Here is a 23,075-nt window from a genome sequence, read left to right as displayed (position 1 = left end):
TGTAATGTGACATCTTAAAGCATAACTAAACCCAAGAACACACATTTAATATAGGGGAGATTACCATTCCTTGGATGTGGTAGATTTTTTAAATTTTTTTCCAGGAAGTACTAAAAATACCTATAGAGCTTGTCACTTTTTGAGAGCTGCACTAAAGACAAAAAAAGTATCTTTCTTATGTGAACAACTAATTCCATCAGCCACCATGTAATGGAGATGAGCAAAGCCAGATATACAGTATTAGTATTACAACCTGGGTGACAACCATGGCTCCTTCCCTAAACATGGTGGAGGCCTGAGCATAGCTACCCAGGGAAGGAATTGTGTTATTCACAGGATTACCAGATGTAAATAAAGAAAACAAATCCTGAAAAAAAGAAAACTAATGCAAACACCTCATCTAAAGACTGGTAAGCTGCAATATATTATATTTTTTGGATTGGGATATATTGACTTTATAAAGCCTACTGGCTGCCTGTATTATCTTTAATGTGTCACAGTCAGACAATGCTAGGTCCTTAAAAGGGTGCCAAAGAGGAGATAAGCTGGGAGCCGACTGAGTTATTTGCATGTGTCAGCTAATATATAAATGTATATTTTATTGCATCACAGACATACTCCTAAAATACATTGAGGGGTATATTTAAAAAGCAGTGACATTCACCAAATACTCACTGCAGGTGTAATTTTCTGTTTTATCTGGTTTAAGTTACAGTAATTGATTCACCCGCAGTACATGTTTGGTGAGTATCACATTCGTTGCTATGTACATATGCCCCTAAGTCTATCCTTATTTACCTTGGAGTTTATCTAGTCACTGCACCCCTCTATAAATCCTAAAATAATTTTAAACTTTTCTGGGGAATATATGCTTAGGACTCCTGCCTTGCCACACTGGAATCCTGAGTAAAGCAGAGGTAATTAAAACATTGCTTAGAGGTAAAGATTTTGACAGAAGAAACATGCAAAGTCTCCCCAAGCATTTATTAATTTTTTGTGTACACTGTGCAGAACACACACCATGCAGTGTCTCTATTCTTAGGTCATTCATAGCATATCTAAGATGCTAAGCAGGAGGTAACTCCTGTGTGGCCGAAGAAGATGCCTGGGAACTCAAAAGTGGCAGTAGCAGAGATGGCAGCAGTGGGGGAGAGAGCAGGGGCGCAAAGATGCCTCAAACAGCGCTGAAGATCGGCAAACTTGTAAGGCAAGTTTGCATACTTGTACATTATGGAAAAAATCCACCCAGGACGCATTGGTTTACTACCACTTCATTCTTGGGACAAACAACTAATGGACCAAATGTACGATGTTTACTTGAAAGGTAGCTGCTAATGGTAAAGAATGCTGCAACAGTGGCCATAGAAAGTGGTTATACCTTCCAGACCTAGTACTACAGATCAAGTTAAATTCCTCCATTTTATGTGTGATATGTTTCATATATTTTGTTGGCATCATAAGGATCTCCCCCTTCACATGTAGTGTTTAACGTGTCAGGCTAAGAGCATGCAAGGAGTGAAATAAGAAAATAGGGAACTCCAAACAATAGGCTATAAACTTTTGGAGTATGAAACCTCATATGGCCCCTACATTTTTCCCTAGAGTTTAGTTTTCACCAAGAGTAGTAGCTCCATGGAGTTCATATGTTCTTTTGATGTATACATGAGTATACTCAGGGTTAGACATATAAGTTTTGTTCCATTCCGAATGCAATGTCGGATGAAATTTCGTGAATTTTGACATTCAGATGCAACCAAATGTCTGAATTCCAATGAGGCAAAATGCAAATTAATCCAAATGTTCTTTTAACGAAATTTCAGATTGTACAAATGTCATGCAAAATGAAACTAAATAGGACATGTGATTGTTTTCTGGCCAATCAGAAAGATTCAAATGTGAATAATGAAACGGCATTCTGACCCAAAACCCAAAAAAATAAAAGAACAAAAAAATTCAAAGCAAAACTATTTTTTTGCCAGCTTACATGTTTACTCTTGGTACTCCCACAACCAAAAAAAATGCCTGTAGGTTTATCTGCATCTAACTGACCCTGCTATGCATATATCTCCACAACTGTGGAAATTACATTGGGTTGTAAGTTCCTTCAGGGCAGTAACAAGTGCAAACCTTTATTCAAAAATAGGACAATGCTATAAAATAGAATGTTTTATAGTATTCCTTTTAGAGAGAGAAAGTAACGTCTATAGGCACTAAGAAACCTTTTTTTAAATTATTTTTGTATATACTTTCAAGAATATAATAAAGAATACATATTCTTAACCCTTTTCAGTTTGTCTCTGAAAGGATTGTTTCCATTATTACCTTGTAGAATTGCATTTTTGCTGATTATAGGAATCACAATGTACCAGTTGTTAAATAACACAATTTAGAGTTTTGAAAGTAGCAATTTAACTATTTGCAAGATTCTTTTGTCTGTAATAAACTTTTACAAGAAGTTGCCAAATTGAATTCGGTCTATTTTTATAACCTAATATATACACCTACACAATGCAAACAGTATGCTTTCTCTGTCTTTTATATTAAGCTGAGGTATTTTGTGTGTGTCCTGAGATAGTGTTTGGTGTCTCAGTATCATAGCAACCTGAAAAAAGAAAGTTTGTTTAATATAAATACCTTCCAAGTAGCGCATTTAGTTTTTAGAAAGGGAGCATAATGATTCACCATAGGAACTTGAGAAAAATGCCCTCCTGCCAGATAGCATTTCTTTGAATGTCTTTTGGTGTCTTACTGGTATCTTACTAGAATAATGTCATGCTGCCATTTCTAGACAACAATTAATGTAGCTATGTTCATGCAGACAGCAAGTTTGTTTGTGATTTGTTGTCTCTGGCAGAGCTAATACATTTAAAGTAGCTTCAAAATTACAAAACAAGAGTGATTCAAATACCACCTGTCGTTTATGGTCGAACAGCCATTTATTTACCACATTTTTTTAATGCAGCACATGCTGACCTTTGCGTAAATAGGAATAAAAATGTTTTCATGTCTTCACAGTATAAGCTACAAGCCAAGCAAATTAAATGATCCATTAAAAATGTAAATAGGGATTTGCTAACAATTTTTTTGTATTTTTTCCTTTAGAAAGATCATCTAATATAACCTTAAAAAAAATGCATGCTCTGTTGGCAAGCTTTTCTGCTCTTAGAATTTCGACAATTAGATTGAGCTGCTAAGGAGCACATGTACAGTGACCCATGGGTTTTAAAAGGGGTCAGCTCAACATTTCCTTCAAGTCAAAAGCCAGTCTTGCTAAAGTCGCCATACTTGGCCACCTCCTGAGAAGGAACACCTCCTATGCCTCATATTTGCCTTTATCTCCCAGCTTTGTTGCAAATGAACAGAAGCATAATATCAGCTCAATGTCATCCTCTAAATCCAATTTATCTCTAAAACTTTAAGAAAAAACTTAGCTATGAATATAGATTATTTACATTATTTAGTGGAAGAAATATTTCTCCTATCAATAGCATTATCATGGTGGAGCCACAGATGAAAGATTTTGAAAGTATTGGTTTGTAACAACATTTACACATACAGTTTTTTTTTTTCCTGAAGGAGTGTTTTTACACAATTAAATTCAGATGCCCCCTTCTGATATCCCAGATACTGACTGGAAAATATTCAGCACACATACAGTAGGCACTAGGCTCTAGGACTACTCTGGGACCAAGATGTCTGTTACTTTTACTTTATTCTGAAAGTAAAAAAGGCACTAGCCATGTTTTTGTAGAAATCCATGGGGTTGATTTACTAAAGACAAATATGCTATTCACTTTGCAAGGGAATGTTCATTTAGCTTAGTAAATTAAGTGAAGCTCTGCTAATGTCCATCATCCAATCATGTCCAAGCAAAAATTTAAGTGAAAATTCCCTTGCAAAGTGAAGAGCCTATTTGCCTTTAGTAGATCAATCCCATGTCTCTGATTTTCAAATATTCTGTTATTTCCTATTATGTTGGCCAAGCAGCAAACTTTCCATCCTGCCACAGCCCAAGTACAGAATTGCCACATAAAATAAAATGGATATTCTAAGTTTACTAATTGTGATAAAGGTTTGCTCTCAATACACTCTCAGAGATTTGCAGGAAACCTAATTTGCCACCACAACTGATTACCACTCACACTTGTGATAATCGAGACCTGAGAAATGTCCCCTCTATCAACTATCTAAGTGGAAAAAGTTTATGCTAAGCTATCTAGGGTTTCTCAAGCTTTTGACTCAACATTTACATTTTCAGTATATACACACACACACACACACACACACACACACACACACACACATACTGTATATATACAGTATATATTTTTCGGATTCAGTGTATGACAAATGCAGTATATGATTTTAGGCCTTTTCATGGCTTGGCAGCACTTCTTCATCCTGCAAACCAGCTACTGCACATGCATGACTCCACAACATAGAGTATAATGGAAACCTGCAAGGAAGTAAACATTCCATTATACTCTATGATTGAAAACTTGCACAACCTAACTGACCAGAAGTGTAGTCTGCCTGTAGTAAATACCAGAAAACTAATTTTAAAAATCCAGACCAGATGGTATAGGGTGCCCTCTGTGCTCTCCAAAATATACCTGCATCATGTGACTAATTCTGGCATTTGCATTGGAACCAGAGGCACTATTCTGCATATTTTCTAATACTGAAAAATATTGGCCCCCTTCTAGCAACTTGTTCACTGTTAACTCCATAGATAAATAAAAAATCTCTAAAGAGTTTTTTCAACCTTACACATTTGTCTAGAAGAAAATACAGAAATAGCTTCTAATTAACATGGCCAAAGCCTGTATGCCTAGGAATTGAAAACAAACCAACCAACCAACTTTGGGCCAATGGCGTGCCATGGTGAATGATATTATGTCAATGGGACACCTTACTTCCACTTTTAGGAACGGAGTGGAAGAATTTACAAACTATTTACATCCTATTACCGTATCCAAAAATATGAAGATAATGTGATAGCTGGGAACAGCTGGAGTTTATTTTGATATGCCTATTATGCCCCCCAGCTCCACCCCCTTTTTTTCTTACTACTCCTGTAAATGTCCTCTCCTATTACTCTCGGTTTCCTTCTAAAATAATTCCCTTCCCTAATTCTCCCCCTCTCCCACCACCTTGCACTTCTCAGACAGTTGTCTCCCCCCTCCCCCAATTCAGGTCCCAATAGGTCCAACACACTCCCCTCCACCCCTGTTTTGCACCCTTCAGTTTGTAAAAGAAAACTTTGACTACCTCCAGTGTCCTAATTCTTTAATAATTGGAATATAACTTCCTAAGCAAAACCAAATTTAAACGTTTTCAGGGACCATGACACTGCACCTACATGGGTTTTTCTCACTCCTAAGGTTATCACATGGAGCTTGACCCATTATGTTAGCTAAGTGTTTCTAAATGTCTCCTTCTTCTTATGGCCGGATGATGGCCGGCCATAAGCCCCACAAATGACAGCTGGGCGGAGTCAGCCGTGATCCCATGGCTGGCTCCACCCAGTTGTAATGACAGATCAGCATCCCCAAATGACCTGGGGACACTGATCTGTCATTAAACAATAACAACCGGGCAAAGCCGGCTGAGACATCACAGCCACCTTCCGTCCAGTTGTTAATTGGCCGGGACCTGCTATAAGAGTCTAGCAGGTGCTGGCCAATAGGAAACAGTTGGCGGAGCTAGCTGTCACTGCTAGCTCCGCCCAATTGGTTTATTATTATTATTTTTTCTTTTTTAAATATCTTTATGTATTTTTTACTTTTACTATTTTTTTACATTTTAAAAATATTTTTTCAACTTCTTAATTGATTTTACGAGCCTTCGGCTATTCACTTACTGCCGTTCAGCCCCTATGAAAATAGGGACGAATGGCAGCGAGTGAGCAGTCAGAGCTTCGGCTCAGCCAATTCAGATGTTGAATCGGCTGAGTCAAACTCCTTCTGCACTTCGGCTCAGCCAAACATGCAGAGCATGTGTGGCTGACTGAAGGCAGCCAAAGTACGGCTGATTTTAGCTGATATACGGCTGAAATCAGCCGTACAAGGCTGAAGTAAATAGCTGGACAGTGTTCCGCTCACTTCACTTCGGCTCGGTTATTCACTCGGCTGCCTTTGGCAGCTTTGTGAATAACCCCCATAGTGTTAAATTCATCTGATCTATATAGGGATGCCGGTGTGGAATTAAAAATGCATTTTTGAACCATTACAGTTATGTTGTGTACAGTGAAAACATTGTGGATGAAACTGCATATACAAGAAGTATGTTTTCAAGCTGTTAATGCTGTGTCAAGCTGGAAAATGGTAATGAATTATGGAATACAGTTCTAATGCTCTAAACCAGTTATTGAAATTTAGCTGGTATTAAAATGTAAGCCACAGATCTGCATTAAGATTTAAAAAAAATTTGGCAGATGATAACTTCTTGCTTGCTTTATCTCAAGCTGGACTACTACATTCTCCATACTTCAAGTAAAAAGCACACATTAACTAATAAGCAACAGTTAGGACAAGATGAGAACTAACCTACTAGATCATCTGCTTTCCAACAGAGGAGCAATCAAATAAAAACAATTTAATAAAGGTTTAAAATTCCTGCATTTACTTTTTGCAAACGCCTTAACTAAAATAAAAGAAAATGATCTTTACTCCAGAGGGACAGGCATATTCTGTAAATAGCCTTTTATTTATTCTTACTAATATTCACTATGTATTGTTGTGGTTGGTAATGACCTCTGTATTCCAGCCCTTTTAGTTTACAATACTCTTGAGTCTCTAGCCTAATGTAGTTAAAAAAAGCTCATTAGGGATTATAACATATGAACACTTCCCTCTAAAACTTATTAAAATATAATGTTTTAGTATTTATTTTCATTTTCTTTATGTACTCCTTTTTGTACTTAAACATTTTCACTAACACTGCAGTTTCTGTTAATAAGATTTTTATCTGCTTTATTAAAGAAATAAGATGTGCCTTTTTATCCTTCCAGAACTCTAATGGGAGCTCTTCAACTAAATATATGATCCAAATAGCAAAGAAAATGCAAAATAAGCAGGTACTTCAAACCTCTGATTAGTTTCAGTCCGAAGTCCAGAAAGATATAAAAGTAACAAATTAACCCGACTCTGTATTCATTTATAATCATTTTTTAATTAAACTGGTACCAGAAACATGCCAAAAGAAGGAGAGAGCAGATTGAGCAGAGGGATGACCTCAACAATCTGCTGCTGCTCATTCTCTGTCCAGGCAGAAGGGTGTTGGTAGAGAGGAGGCACCCCTGTATTCCTCAAAGTTTATGCAAAGGCAACCCCCTTTGTTTGTTTTAGATAGAGTGGCAAGGGTTGCTGCCTTTTACCGCATTAGAGAAATGAACCCCTCTTTTTTACTGGTGATCACTATCAATGAGAGAGGAACTGTGTGTTTAGTGGTTTACTTAAGGTGGTCCTTGCACCTTCCAATTATCGTTCGATTTCTTTTGTGCCTTCATCGAACAGTCATTTGATTTCCACTCAAATACCCCATCACGCACAAACCAATGTTGGTTTGATAATAATTCGTTAGCAATACTAATTTTGTCGATTGACAGAACTCAGAATTTATTTTTGTACGAAAACATCACTAATCCATCGATTTTCGTTTGATTAAAAAAATGTTTCCAGCCTGACTGATCAAGGACATTTGGCCAGGAGTACATTAGAAAAAATCATTGGTTTCCGTACAAATGAATCGATTTTCCTATGGCAGACCATTCGTGGATGATTTCATAGCAATAATCACAAGATGTATGGTCACCTTTAGAGTTCAATTTTCTACTGTATAATTAATCAGAAATAAGAAAAAGGTTTTTTTAAGAGATAAAGAAAGCCACAGCCACCCTTCAGAGTAATGCATTTTTCTGTATTTTCGAATCAAGTAATTTGACCTACAGTTCCTCCCTATACTTTCATTGAACTAACTCTATTCCTTGCATCACCTCTTTACTACAAGAGCATTGGGCTTTTATGTTTGAATATAGCCTGGAAGGAAAATATTATTTATGCTTTCTATTGTTCAGGTAAGAAAATTAAAAGTTCATTAAAACACTAATTTTGTACACTTCTTATACAAAAAGTTAATATCACAAGCCATCAATATTAGTAAGCTGTGTACATAATGCTACAGTGTTTGTCTCAAAGTGTAATTTTTTTCCATTTTCACTTTTTCTGTATTTAAAATGTTTCATTTGCATCTATTCTTCTGTAAGAAACATTGTTTTTTCTTACCTCTACAATTATGTGGAAACAGCTTGTTGCATATTGTAGTGCTAATTTATAACACATCTATTTTGCTCCACAGACTTGACTAGAATACAAGTGTATAGTGTATGATTGTAATTTGTGAACATATAATTGTGTCTGTTCCCCTGACATTTTACAAAAGATCTGACCACCTGCTATTTCTATCATGGTGGGATCTATTTATTTATTTATTTAATATTTTTTGCTCATAAGATTCCCCAGACAATGTTCCATGCATATTGGAATTCTTTTTTCTTATGTACGTCAGTGTGAGGGTCCACATATAAATTAATTTGTTTGTAGTGAAAAAGGCTATCAACCCTATAGACCATGAATTGATATTTATGTACAATATTGGCATCCATGCATAGAAATATATTAGACATAATTAGACAATATGACTTTTCTCCAATTATAGGTTTGTTGTATTCATTTATCCTATAATTGTTTCTTGTTGAATTGGCTTAAGCAGTATTAATGTGTCAGACACAAGCTGTTTCTATTTTTCTCCATATTACATTCTGAAGTTGTCCACACATGAGCTAATTACTGGCCTGCTGAGATACAGGGTTTGATTTGCTAAACACAAAAAAAGCTGTTCACTTTCCAAGAGAATGTTCACTTGGCATGGACATTTTCTCTTACCTTAGTAAATGTGGTAAAAATTCAGTTTGCAAAGAATACCAAATCAACTGGAAGGAAAATAAAAGAAACAGTAGTTGTGCTTGCACATGACTGGATTATAGAAGTCAAAAGAGCTTTACCTCATTCACTAAGCTAAGGGAAAATTCCCTGGCAAAGGGAAAAGCCTGTTTCCCCTGAGTAAATCACCCCTATAAGATGCCACTTATCCACTTATTAGCATTTGAATAGGGTCAAGTACCTATACAGGGACCTTACAGTCACCATAAAATCACATATGTTGCCACCTACACATTTCAGCAATTTGAATCATATCATACTTGCAGATCATTCAGCACTGATCATAAACAATAATGGTCATATATTTTAAAGGAAACCCATACTGAGATACTGGGGTCTATTCACGAAGCTGCCGAAGGATCTGGCCTGGTCGGCCGAACATGCTTAGCATGTTCGGCCGACCCGAAGCCACGCGAAGCAAGCCGATGTACGGCTGATTTCAGTGTTCAGCTCACTTCACTTCAGGTCGGTCATTCACTCGGCTGCCTACGGCAGCTTAGTGTATAGACCCCACTGTAAATATGGGGGTTGCCGTTGTTGATCTTCACCTTCTAAAAATATGAATTACTTGGCTCACAGCCACCCATCCCCAAATACAAAAGGCTTTAAAAAAACTGAACACACATATGCCCCTGAATTGTAGATTTCCCCTTGGGTATTTAAAGTGACACTGACCTCAGGTTATAAATCTTAAAAATGCATTCAAGTACCCTATTTACAAAAATGTAGCTTATCTGGGTATTACTTGGCTGTAGCTCCTACAAGCGTCTCTGAATTCATGCTGACACTGTCCTTCCTTCTGGAGGGTGGCTACTTTTGTTTGCAATGGTCCCTGTGTATGTTGTAAAGTAGCCACCACTCTAAGCTCACTCCCATGATGGACTACAATCTGAAAACAAATTATTAAACTAAATGTGTGATTGCAGTTCATGCTGGGAGTGAGCTTAGAGCAGTGGCTACTTTACAACCCACACAGGGACCATGGGGAAAAAAGCCACCCTCCATAAGGAGCCACTCTCCAGAAAGAAAAACACATGCATGCATATAAAACACTAAAAACCCCATTCAGACTAACTGCTTGGGTATAAATTGGGAAAAAAACTATTGTGGAAAAATATATCTAAACCTGATCTCTTGAACCTGATTTACATTATATCCAATAAAGCTACAATGCCCCTATATTGCTTAATTATGCATAATTGTTATGTGTAACACTATTTCATTGTCTTTCAGTGCATTATGTCCAGTGACAGTGTTCTTACCAGTAAACATTAGTTTCCGTTTATTGTTGCATGGATCTCCATCAAATTGAAATTCTTTGAAAAAATCACCAAATTATTTACAATTCTTTTAAAAATGAATTAATTGTATGTAATAATTAAAGTGTATGTCAAACCAAAAACTCTTTTTTTAGATTGATGGTGGGCTAGAGATCCTGCCTGGTAAAATTTTCCTCACTATCTGACCCAGTGACAATGGTTTCCCCAGACAGAAAGTTAACAAAAATCTACAGAGGGACACAGATTGAGGGGAAATCTCCATAACAGATATGTAACAGTAACATCTGTGAAGGGTTTTAACCCATACCCACTCTAACCAAATCCAACAAAAAAAAATTGACTTCACACTTTTAAGTTTCTGCTTATAAATGTTTTCATACAATATTCACTTAATTTCACACATTTTTCTTATTGTATTCTATTAGGAAGATGTGTGAAGCTTTTTTGTATAGCATAGCGGTTAAACTAAGGCAAGTCTAATTACTAACTTACTTAGCAAGTAGATTTAGAAAAATAAGCTAATTTATAAGTGATGAAATCCTATATACAGCTTTTTGCCCATAATTAATGCTTGATTTCCACAATAAAACATAAAAATAGTAATATTTAGCAAAACTAAATTCACCTCAACTTACAGTGCCAATGTACCACAGAAACAGGCTAAATAATATATATCAGGAAGTATGCTTAAATTAAAAATAACTCTTATATTTGTATATATTGTCACTGAGAAAGGTTTGAAATGTGTTGCCTATTCTTAACAATGCAAACATGCATAAAATAATTTTCTGCTTGACGCACTGTCACTCCACAGATTTAACCTTAGGCCATGTTCACACTTTGCATTAAGCAGTAAACTTACTATTCAGTAAACATATTATTTAGATTACAGTATATTAACTTTAACCGAATGTAATAAACTGTCTCTATTACATATCGACATTTCAGCAAGAAATGTATAAAAGACACAATTTCACCTAAAATACCAATATGGTAACCTGGGATTGAAAATGGTAAAGGATATTCATGATGGAAATGATAGGCCTCAATAGGGGTTAAGTATGTATGTTAACTGTATGAACAAAATACTTTGTTCTCCTTTGAACAAATTCAACACAACTGCAAGTTCATCAACCAGATGTTCTACAAAAACCTATCCATAAGCCATGTCATTCATTCTGAAAATTTCTGAATTTTCCGATAAGGAAAATTTTGGATGCATCTAAACAATATGAGAATGGATGAGAGGGGTCCCCCCTGGCAAAGCACCCTCCCCGTGTTGAGGGCATGTGGCCTGATATGGTGCTTCCAGGCGGATACTCGGATCAAGGGTTGGGTAAGGAATTTAGGGGACCACAAAAATATATATGGGGAAGGAAGGTTATAGATATATTATGTAGCAAAACAGTATCTAGTGCTGAGTCTCCTATAGTAATTCCAACACAGAAACAATTCCCGAAATAAGGAGATCCCACCACCACTTCAAATATGCAACAATGTCAGTAAAAAACGTATTTATTAAACTATCTTTAAATATTTAAATATAGACATATATGACACGTGTATCAGTACAAAAAAACAAACATATACGTAGGATTGCACTCAGCTAAGTGAATTTCATTTAGATGAGAACAAATAAAGTGATTGGTACACCCCTAGAGTAAACTTATTCTTTGAGAATAAAAATCCCCCAGAAAAAGGTATCTCCAAAGATGAAAGAGATTGCAGTCCCGCAAGTAATGATTCAAAAGCACAATGTGCATGGGAAAAACAGGTCTCAATGATGGAGCTCACTCCTTGTCAAAAAAAAGTAAGTAAGTAGACAGCACTCACAGTGGCATTGTTTGATCCTCAAATGGGAAATCTCCAATGTCACACATCCATAAGTGTGAAAAGCAATAAGATGCAATCGGCATAGGATGTCTTAGCAAAGGATGTTCGATACTATGGATATCCTTAAATGGAATACTTAGTTCTCACATAAACTCCATGTGAATTCCAATTAGCAAGTGCAGCCACAGAGAAGTGCTCATACTTGTGTAGATTCCGTGTGAGCAAGCATCCGGATGTCCTAGATGAACAGCTTCAAAAATATGGAGTAAGCCTGAATGTCAGTCTGTGGCTGAATGGAGATATTCAAAAGGACTTTCTTCTCTTTGGATACCTTTAGATACAACTGGTTATTACAGACATGGGTGTCCGTAGCTGGGGCAATCCACAAAACACCACGCCAATGCCTTGACGCGTTTCACCCCAAACGGGGCTTCGTCAGAAGGGCAATGATGGAGTGAGCTCCATCATTGCAGACACACACACAAATGCACAAAACAGCACGACTGCTCAGCTTAGAACTCCACAGGTGCCTGCTCATGTTTAGGGGACAACAAAGATCCATCAGAATAGAAGGAACCATCTGGATTGTCTACAAGTGTGCCACAATTGTCATGCTTTCGTCTATATAAGCAACCAAATAACTCAAACTCTGATTACAGGGAAAATTGACTCATACTGTATTCAGCCAGAGCTGCCAGATTTTATAACATGTATGGGTGCAGGCTTTGCTTTTTTTCTACAATCTTAAGCTTGGGAAAAAACTAATTAGGCATATAAATTGAGTAAGCTGTGGATGCAAGGACTCCTTCCAGTTTAACAAAATAATTTTCCTCACATCACATACAAAAATATGAATCGACACAAAGATTTTAACATACATACTGAACAAAAGAGTCACTCAACCCTAATTACCTCTTCTTCTTTAAAAAAGGGGGGGGGGCGGTGGCATCTGGGTGCCCCTTTAATTAAAGGGGTACTCCAATGCAAATAAGTCCCTCTGCCCGCAGATCCCCACAACCACTGGGTCAGGGTTGTGGGGAAGAGGCCCTTGTCCCCAATCAATCGAGCGCCCCCCTTTCCTGCCTTGCCAGGCCTGTGCTCAGCTCAAGGGTATGGTAGGAATTTTAGGGGACCCCACATTCCCCCCCCTTTTTTAGGGGGTGGGGTTCCCCCTTAAAATTCCTACCAGACCTAAAGGTAGGACTTTTGGTAGGACTTTTGGGGGAACCCCATACACTTTTATTTTACTTTGGGAGTCCCTCCTAACATTCTTACCAGACCTAAAGGGTCTGGTATCAATTGGGGGGTAACCTCACACTTTTTTTTCTCTTCTGCGGACTGTAGAAAAAAAGTTAATTGTTTTTCCTTTGTCTAATGTAACTTTGCTGCAACAAAAATTTGTTTGTAACGAAAATTCGTACATACTACCACTAACGAAAATTCATATTTCATCCGAATCCCGAAATTAATTGTCTTTTGGACCAGAATCTCGAAAAACATATTAACAAAAAATCCGAATGAAAACAAAACATTACAAATTTTTTGCCAGCACACATGTCTAATAAATGACAAGTACTAAATTAATATTTTAAGAAATATTTATGACTTTATAACTTTATTTTAACTCATTTCAAATTTGCTAATTACTGTTTCACTTCCAGGCCCTTCTCTCCACTTTTAATTTCAGATTGCCAGACCAGTTTTGCTATTTTTTTTATTTGTTTCACTATTTTACAGCTTTGACAGTTTGTAAAATATTCCCCTCCCCCGAAAACCATGTATTTTCTGAATACACAGGACCAATAAAATAAAAAAGATTGTACTGCTGATTTTGTGCATTTCATGAAACTATAATTTCCTATAAACATATGCTAAAATCATTATTTTTCCACATAAACAATTCCTGAAAAATAAAAATAAATATTACTGTACTATGTTAATAAATAACAAATATCTGTATATTTTAAATTGTGTCTTTTTGTAAAATGGTGAAAATTGAAGTTGCTCACAACTGTAAAAAAGCAACTTATGCAAAAAATCTGGGGAAAGGCTTCACACCTATGCCTTGTGATAATGATCAATCCACATTGCCACGTGTGCTACATTGCTTTACATTGCTCTCTCAGTACATGCCAGTACAGAGCAGCAGAGATTAGAGGGCACATGGGTGACAATGGGTTGTGCAGGGTGCGCAGAGGGAATCAGATTGTCGGTGTACAGAAGGGGACGGGGGACAGTGCGGGGAGGCAGTGTTGGCACCTTGTCAGGAACTCGCAGGTAATAAATATATGTATGGAGACCAATTGCGAGGGATGGGCATACATGGAGTGGATGTGCCAGGAATCAATAGCATCAAGTCAATAAGGGAAGTCCAGTTTCCGTAGTCAAATAACAGTCCACGGTTGATGCAGACGGAAGAGGTTCTCATGCGGTTATACAAGCCAAGATCAGTGCGGGCAGCTGTGGTTTAGAAATGATAAACAAGCAGCAATCAGGAATCGGAAGTCAGGAATACAAGTCTGAACTCTGGGAAGCTCACTAATAACTGAGCACTGTGTTCTCTGAGCAGCAGATAGGAAAAGTGTGGTGGCAGGTGAGCATTCACACATCTCCTCTAAAACAGATCTGCAGATAAAACTTGGAGCTGATGCAGAGCGCCCTCCCATAAGAGAAGATTGAGAAGACACTGCACCTTGCAGCTGCCATATTGGACAATACAACAGCAAAATGTTTCCCAGCACACTCACCAGCCAGCATGCAAAAAAACGTGTCTATCTGCTAAAGTTAAGAACAGAGGTTATAGATCCACGTTTTCTGCAGAATATGTGAAAGCCGTACTGCCTCATCAAGGCAACTCTAACCTATCAGAGTCTCCATCTTGGAGCACATGTAGGAAAAGACAAAAGTTAAAATTGGGTGCAGGTTTGCCAGGAGGCAGCCCAACCCCCTTAAAGGCACAGGGACACACAAGGGACCCCGCACATCACAACGGCAGCTGAGACCCCCCACTGATTTGGTGCAGTGACACATTGGGGGTCTCAGCTGCCGTTGTGATATGCTTAATATTTTATTATGTTGTGCACTAACGCAACATAATGCCAATGTCTACAGAAAATCCTAACAATGTATAGTTGACCTGGAGCAAACTGGAGCTTAATTTTAACCACCTCCCGTCTATTGGCCATCCTGAATGGCCGGACGGGAGCCTTATAGGAGCGGGAGGGTGTCTTTAGACTTCCTTCCCCTCCCCACACATGTGATAGCAATAATGTTAAGTGTGAAAAAGTTTAAAAAAATGAAAGCATAAAAAAATTAGAGAAGAGAGAAAAAGAAAAAAACTTTTAGGCAAGTGTAATTTGCCAAAGCTAAGGCTTTTATCCAGTGCTGGAGGCTGCTTTTGCCTGAATCAGAGAAAGAGTGATACATCTGGGGCAGGCATTCAACTGCGCATGGTGCTGCAGAGATGCTTCTGGAAGAGAGCAATGGCAGCCCGCAGTGCTGCCCTGTCAAATATACAACTTATAGAACTTTAATTTCAATAGTTTTCATTATCAGTAAAGATTTAACCACATTTAATTTATTTACTTTTATTTAGGTTTTCTTTATATTGCAATTATGCTCACTTGCTTTTTGTTATGATAACATAACGCCCTTTATTCTTTTTTTTTATTCTTTTTTCCAGTGTGTTGTTTTTAACTGCTCTGATGGACTAGACTATAAAGCCATGGGGAAATTCTTCAAAGGTCTGGCACAGTCTGGAGCTTGGGCATGCTTTGATGAATTTAATCGTATTGAGCTGGAGGTAATTCTAACACACTTTCTCAGAAAACTTAATATGCACTGCAAGTACCAGTTATGCAAATGCAAATATAAATGCAGAGATAAAATATTGACTTTCAAATTTAGTACTTTCATGTGTATGTACACCTAAACAGAACATGGCTTAATATCAGGAATAAGATGATTTATTGAAAAATAGGAATCACCAAACTATTTATTCATGAATAGTACAGATATTTTTAACAGCCCTTTCGTTTCAATATAATACCAATATCATGGCCATAAAATATTAGGGCACTTTTAAATAACCTACACAGTTAAATTGTTCTAATACTGTATAGTCTTTTAGTTGTCAGATACCATAACAATATAATGGGTATGAATATTACATACTTTATTGAGCTTTCTCCGTTTCTTACGTTACATCTGTTGCTTATACAATAATCTTAATTGCAGTTCATAGTTTGAGGATAGTTTCTACAAACAATGGAGGCAAAATCAACCAGCAGCCATAATTGTTCAGTCCTTCATTTCATCTTGAAATGCTCTCCCAACATAAGGGTCTGTGGGAACTCTATAAAGGTCATGGGTTGCCTTGGCCTGAATGCTGCATAGCAAAGCACAATGCAGCATTCACATGTATACTTTCGAATCCTGATTTAATTGTTATAGACAGGGCCAGCTTTATGCATGTGTGACATCTGTGACCATACAGTGTGCTAGGCTTTCTGATAAACTACTTCTAGAAAATATTAGGACCATATAGCAGTGTAGGGCAAACCAGCTGATGGAGGAAAAGGGAGTCACAGACCAGTAATCCGGTTCACACACTAATTGTACTCTAAACTAAGTACTCTAGTATGTAATTATTTATTTTGTTGTTTGTTTGCTCCAAAGCAATCAAAGACTCTTGGTAGACATGCAGAATTTTGTAATGCTGCCCTATTATTTGATAGTTAAATCGGCTATCAGAATTCAGATTTCATCAGTTTAGAGATGTTAGTACAATAAAAGATTATTTCTGTATTTTTGCCATGAGATTTTAGTGCTCTAGTATGTAATTATTTATTTGTGATGTCTTATAAGCTAGTGGTGGTGGCAGGGCCTGGGTGCTAGTAACATTTTTCACAAGGCTCCAAAGCAATTAAAAGCTTTTAGTAAACATGCAGCATTTTGTAATGCTGCCTGATTAGCTTATTTAACAGTATAATAGCTACCAGAATTCATATTTCATCAGTTAAAGATGTCAGAACAATGAAAGATTATTTCTGAATTGTTGACTTGGGTTAAACACAGGTTGGCAATACTGCTGGCCAAGGGTGGCTCCATTACTCCTCCATAGAACAGATCCACCCTAACACAGGAAGTGTTTTACTTAAATCACAAGGAGAAAATGAAGGAAACAAGCTTAAAAAATAAAACTGATGCAGCGACTACATTTCAGGAGTGTTAACATAGATTATGTTATATTTTTGTTTTTGGGCTTATGTACGCTTTATGCTCATCTGAACAATTTCTATTGTTAATCTCAGGCCTGCCCTATCTTCCTTTCCATATTTTACTCTTGGTTAAAAAACTCTGCAAAGACAAGTAGTGAAGGAAATAAATCAGAAGGGGGGTAGATCTTACCTTAGATTCTAGAACTAAACGTGTTATTTGCATAGTAGAGCTCTTTGTATTATGGGTTTTTTTGGGAGCTCTGATGTACATGCAAGCACCTACATTTATTTTAGTTTTAAATGTACCATCATTGTTATTACAAGTAATATATGGAGTACTTTTATGTGCTGCTTAGTGTAGCTTGGTGGCCTTGAAATGTAGCATTATAAGGAACTCTGAATTCCATGGACAATGCTGCCCACACAGCTAATTATATGATCAATCAACATACCAGTCATTTGGATGTTAACTCAGGTAGTATGAGATCAAAACAATTGGGTCTGGTAGAAATTAGATTCAATTCAACCAGATTAGTCTTTCCTTTTCTGTGTTGGACAATCATTTTAGGCTTAAGGGGTCATTCACTAATCTGCCAAAGGCAGCCGAGTGAATAACCGAGTCAAAGTGAACTGAGCCGAACAGCGTTCAGCTATTCGCTTTGGCTCTGTACAGCTGATTCCAGCTTTACATTGGCTAAAATCAGCCGTATATTGGCTGCCTTTGGCTGGCTTCGGTCAGCTGAACATGCTGTGCCAGATTCTTTCCGCAGGTCCCGGAAAAATGTAAATGACTGGGCGGTCAAATAACCTGAGGACGCTGGGCTGTCATTGAATGACAACAACTTGGTGGAACTAGCCATGATATCTCCCAGCTGTTGTCATTTGTGGGGAAAACAATCTAATTCGACAGATCATTCTCCCCGCTTCGGCTGTGACTACAGCTCAGCTGAGACAAAGCATATGCGTTCGGCTTGGCTGAGCCGATTGGCTTCTTTCAGGTCTTGTCCGGGCTATTGTGAATAGCCCATACAGCAGCCCTTCAGTTCGACCGAAGGGATCCAGCGGCCAAAGTGAGCCGAAGGATCAGCCAAAGCTACGGCTAGATCCCTCGGCTCCTTCATGAATAACCCTCTTAGGTTTTTTCTAATGAATAAACCGATTGGGTGAAATACATTAGAGGGTGGACTCACATCTGACTGGGGTGAAAATGTCTGTCTAGCCTTATCTGGCATCAATAAAGCTTGTTATGGTTCAGCAAAAAAATATATTAGATTGGTTAAAATGTTTAAATCTAGGACTGATTGATATGTGTATGTTCAGCTGTAATTACTATATCAATGTACCACATGCTTGGCATCTCATAAACCAAGTTCAAATTAATTAGAGGTTTTTGTTCTGGATGTTGCTGAACATAAGTTGCTTCTTAGGATTAGTTGCTTTGTAGGATTGTGAATTCCACATAATTTACTGCTACAAGCAAAACAGAATAAACTACTCAATTAATTACTCTTATAGACTGCCCCAAATAATAATAAAATACATTCATTAAACACAATTCAAGATGGTCCCCAGTGGAGGACCAGAATGGCAGTGCATAATGCTGGATATGGCTACCTTCCCAATACTATAAAATACCAAATGTCAAATATAATACTTTACATATGTATCATGAAATATCCATATGCTGGGTCTGGGAACTCTAAGGAGCAATTGCAGAGTTAATTCTGTTTTATCCGTGTTTTGCTTGTATCACTGTAATAAGTAGAGCAAATTTAGTAAAAGATAAAGTTTAGAAACAAGCAGAAACAGCTCCCCTGCTAAGCCTCCCTCTCCATTCTGAAAGCAGTGTACTCACACTGTGATCCTCCGTTCATGACATCAAACACAAGGAGGTTGGCACTCCAGCATGTAGTATTGTAAAACTAGAACTTTATTTAGCAACTCTTAAAAGCAACATAGTCACTGTTATGTGTTTCAGACTAACATATCCTTTGTCAAACCTATTGTTAGTCTGAAATGCGTAGCAGTTGCTATGCTGCTTTTAAGAGTTATTGAATAAAGTGCCAGGTTTTCAATGCTGCATATAGGAGTGGCGACCTTCTCTTTATGTTTCACATCCTTTAAAAATTTTACTGTGTTATGTTTGCCATGACGATAGAACTAGCTCATCATCATTTCTCAAATACAAGCTCTTTAAGCACAACTCCAGAATTTTTTTTTTCTTTCAGATTTACATTGTGGATGGGGTTAGAATTTCTATTAGATTTTTGTGTACTCATTGAAGATGTTTCTTCTTACTGCCTGTTCCAAAAAGTGGATGTCACTGGGAAAATTATGAAAATAATGGGGTCTGTCTTCAATAGGAACAGGAATATAAAAGACAATATTTAGAGTGGATACGGTTAAGAATGTCTGTGAAGATTTTAATGTAGCATGTGTCTTCCTGTCCCCAAACATATATTCCTCTAATTTCTTGTTCTGGATTCACAAGGACAAGAAGTAAGGGGAATCAGACACTGGAATAAAAAAGTGACAGTAATTCTAAATCTATTTCAACTTTTCTGGGGGGTTTAAAAGGAACCCATCGTGAAAAAGACTGGCATACTTATTTTTATTGCTAGAGTATTGGTTGATCCCCTTACCCAGAACAAGTGTAGAATCTGCATAGCAGGTGAACTTAAGGGAGCTCTGCATTCTCAGTATGTCCTCAGCTGCAATTCATTTTAACCTCTTGAGTGATAATTTCAGAGAAAATATAACCTGAGATGGGCTTTTAGTGTTAGCATACTTTACCTAATAAACACTTATTTTACAATCACATTACCTGAGCCATGTATCTTGTGGTGCCATGTTGTCTGAAGTGCCATTTGCCATAGATTTCATGTTGTCAAATTTACCATATTGCTCTTAAACCCATTATCTCTGGAGCTTCAGCTATGATCTTTTATGACTGTCTCTTTACATAAAATTGCACCAATGGAATTTTCATTGTATTTTTTTTAAATGTAGAAATCCTTTTGCTCACTGGTTTGTTTTGAAGCCTAGTTTACATGCACAAAGGCCTAGAGATGTTCAGTAATACCTCTTATAATAGATAATGGGAAAATAGGTTTAACAACCTAAGGATACCATCTCTAAAACCCAACAGAAGTCACAGAAATAAATATTTGTTTGGATAGATAGATAGATAGATAGATAGATAGATAGATAGATAGATAGATAGACAGATAGATAGATAGATAGATATCTAGATAGATAGATAGATAAATAGATACTAACAACCCTTATTTTTAATCGCTTATAACCTTGTCTGTTACAGCAGTTAGACAATATGTCTAAATATGACCATACAGTCCAATAGACACCAGAGTTTGACCATTTTGCCCAGTGCACTCCATATTCTAACATACCTGGTCAGACCATCTCTTTCTCAGAATTGAAGTTGTAGTGAAGGAAGCACATTTCCACTAAGAGAAAATATTTTAAGAAAGTACAGAACTATAAAGAGAAAAATAGGTGTTGGACTTCAATTGGGTTTCAACGTTTTCTTCAGTATAAAAGCTATAAAAAGACAGTATTGTAAATCATCCCTTTGTTGATCCTTTAGGTGCTTTCTGTAGTTGCCCAGCAAATTCAGACCATTCAACGTGCCATATCAGAACAGGTGCAGACCTTTGTGTTTGAAGGTACTGAAATATGTTTGGACTCGTCATGCACAGTATTTATTACTATGAATCCTGGATATGCAGGAAGAGCAGAGCTGCCAGATAACCTAAAGGTAATCCAAAAGTTTGTTAGTAGAAACTAAGTATACTGATTTTTAGATACATGTATACTTTACATGTTATATGTATGAAACATGTTGTCGGAGAGGATAATTTCAGCCTAAGCTGCTGGAAATTCTGCTCATTTGACTTTATTTTTATAGTTTTTTTGTAAATGTAAAATTGTAGGAATGTGATTCCTTAGTGTCTACTTAATATTGTATTTGTTTTTAGATTTGTAAAGTCTCTTTCAGCTTCCTCATTTAAGCTGTGATTAAGGATTTATTTTTAAGATAGTTCAACAGAAGATGTCAGAAATGCAAGGGTTTTGTGTCAGGGTCATCAGCTGGCCATTCCCTGAGATGTTTATTTCCAGAGGGCTGTCTCAGAAACTGATAAATATCAACAACATTCTAGAGCCTTTTGAGGATGGGGTTTCTAAAGATGAAGTATTACTCCCGAATTCTAGCTCTTGAGAGCTCTGTACTGAACGTTTATATAGAGAAAGAAAGAAGGCCTAACCCATGCTGTTCCTAAGAGCGGTACAAGATTGTTAAGGACAATAGACACAATAGATTATAACCTGCTCTGGTTGACTTGACTGCAGTTATACATTTGGAGCAGTAAATCCACAGTATCTCTGCTGCACTGAATTTTACTTCAGCTTTCACGTACTGGGGGTCAAGTAGGGAAAAGTCTGAGCTTCATCCAGGAATCAACAGTCTTAAGAAACTGGATTACATTTTGGCTATTTTTCTACAACCTTTTTCTATCAATCAAATAATTATAAATCTGCAGTAAAGATATTCCCTTGCTTTGGATTAATGATACCTTCATTTGAATTAAGTGCATATACTAGGGAACAAAGTACAGATTTTCTCAACTAGGAGTCCCTGTAGGACCCAATTGAGTAGAAACATACAAAGTAAGGCTATTTAAATTCTTGGAGCGGCAATTCAACACATGCATATGGTAGTATATGAAAAAGGGAACCATTTACAGCAATATACATAGTGTATAGTCTATAGGAAATATATCCAGAAAAGGCTGCCTCAAATATGAAATAGAAGTGTTGCACCAGGTGGCATTATATTAAGGTGTATTACCCCTATATTAAAGCCAATTTCTCAGACTGCATTTTTTTCACCTTTCATTGAGGGGTGATTTGAAATAGACCTTACTCAAAAAATGTCCAAAGCAATAGAAACCCCAAAGTTGTTTAATAACACTATTTTTTTCAAAATTAGTCCTCCAAGGCTGTCCCCATGTTAGCCCTGCTATATGGAATGAAGTGATACTGAAAATATACAAAGAACTGTATTACCTCTAAGAGTACCAGTAGATTCACAAATATATTCAAATAGGGTTATAGTGCTCACCTTAATTTATGGCTGAGATAAAACACATTGTGCACTGTGGCAGCCAGGCTGTAAAAACAAAACCTTGAGTGCATATGGAGATCAATGATTCCAAATTAAATATGTAACCTTTAATAGTCCACAATCTGTTTAGGAGCAAACATCGCTCCCTCTTCAGGGGTAATACAATGACAAGCTAGCACATAACTAATTGCACATAAAATGAAGACCCTCTTCACCTTTAATGGAAATTGGTGCTACACATTATAATCAGCCCTATCATAAACAGCATCATAGATATAACCACTGATTCACTAGATGGGGTTATGATCAAATGCACCACAGTTCCATTCCAGGTCACAACATATTCAAAACAAAACCACTCAAAAACATGCTAAGAAAAACAAAAAGTAGGGGGAAAAAATAAACTTGAAAAACAAAAGTGGAAAAATGATCTATTAGTTTAAAAAAATACCACTTAAACTAAAAAATACAAAGAGCCCGTACAAATGCTATCTCAGCAGCAAAATCCAGTGCAAAACAAACAAATATTTAACTGGAAAATAACCTATGACACATTTTTTTTTTTAAATTGACAATTTTTATTTAGAAGGTTGCA

General features: G+C 37.0%; 1 protein-coding gene across 1 annotated transcript in view; it reads left to right on the top strand.

The window, feature by feature from the left end:
* The window catches only part of LOC108784922 (dynein heavy chain 3, axonemal-like), an 899,093-nt gene that overhangs the window by 399,839 nt on the left and 476,179 nt on the right, over window positions 1-23,075 (top strand). The window contains exons 28-30 of the mRNA XM_018553871.1: window positions 7,013-7,043; window positions 15,798-15,917; window positions 20,942-21,112. Coding sequence (XP_018409373.1) covers window positions 7,013-7,043; window positions 15,798-15,917; window positions 20,942-21,112 — 322 coding nt within the window. The remainder of the gene's footprint in view (window positions 1-7,012; window positions 7,044-15,797; window positions 15,918-20,941; window positions 21,113-23,075) is intronic.

This window comes from Nanorana parkeri, unplaced genomic scaffold (assembly GCF_000935625.1).
Source record: "Nanorana parkeri isolate BGI_ZX_2015 unplaced genomic scaffold, ASM93562v1 scaffold132, whole genome shotgun sequence".
NCBI lineage: Eukaryota > Metazoa > Chordata > Amphibia > Anura > Dicroglossidae > Nanorana > Nanorana parkeri.
Note: the sequence above shows the minus strand (reverse complement) of the source record. Positions and strands in the feature narration are given on the sequence as shown.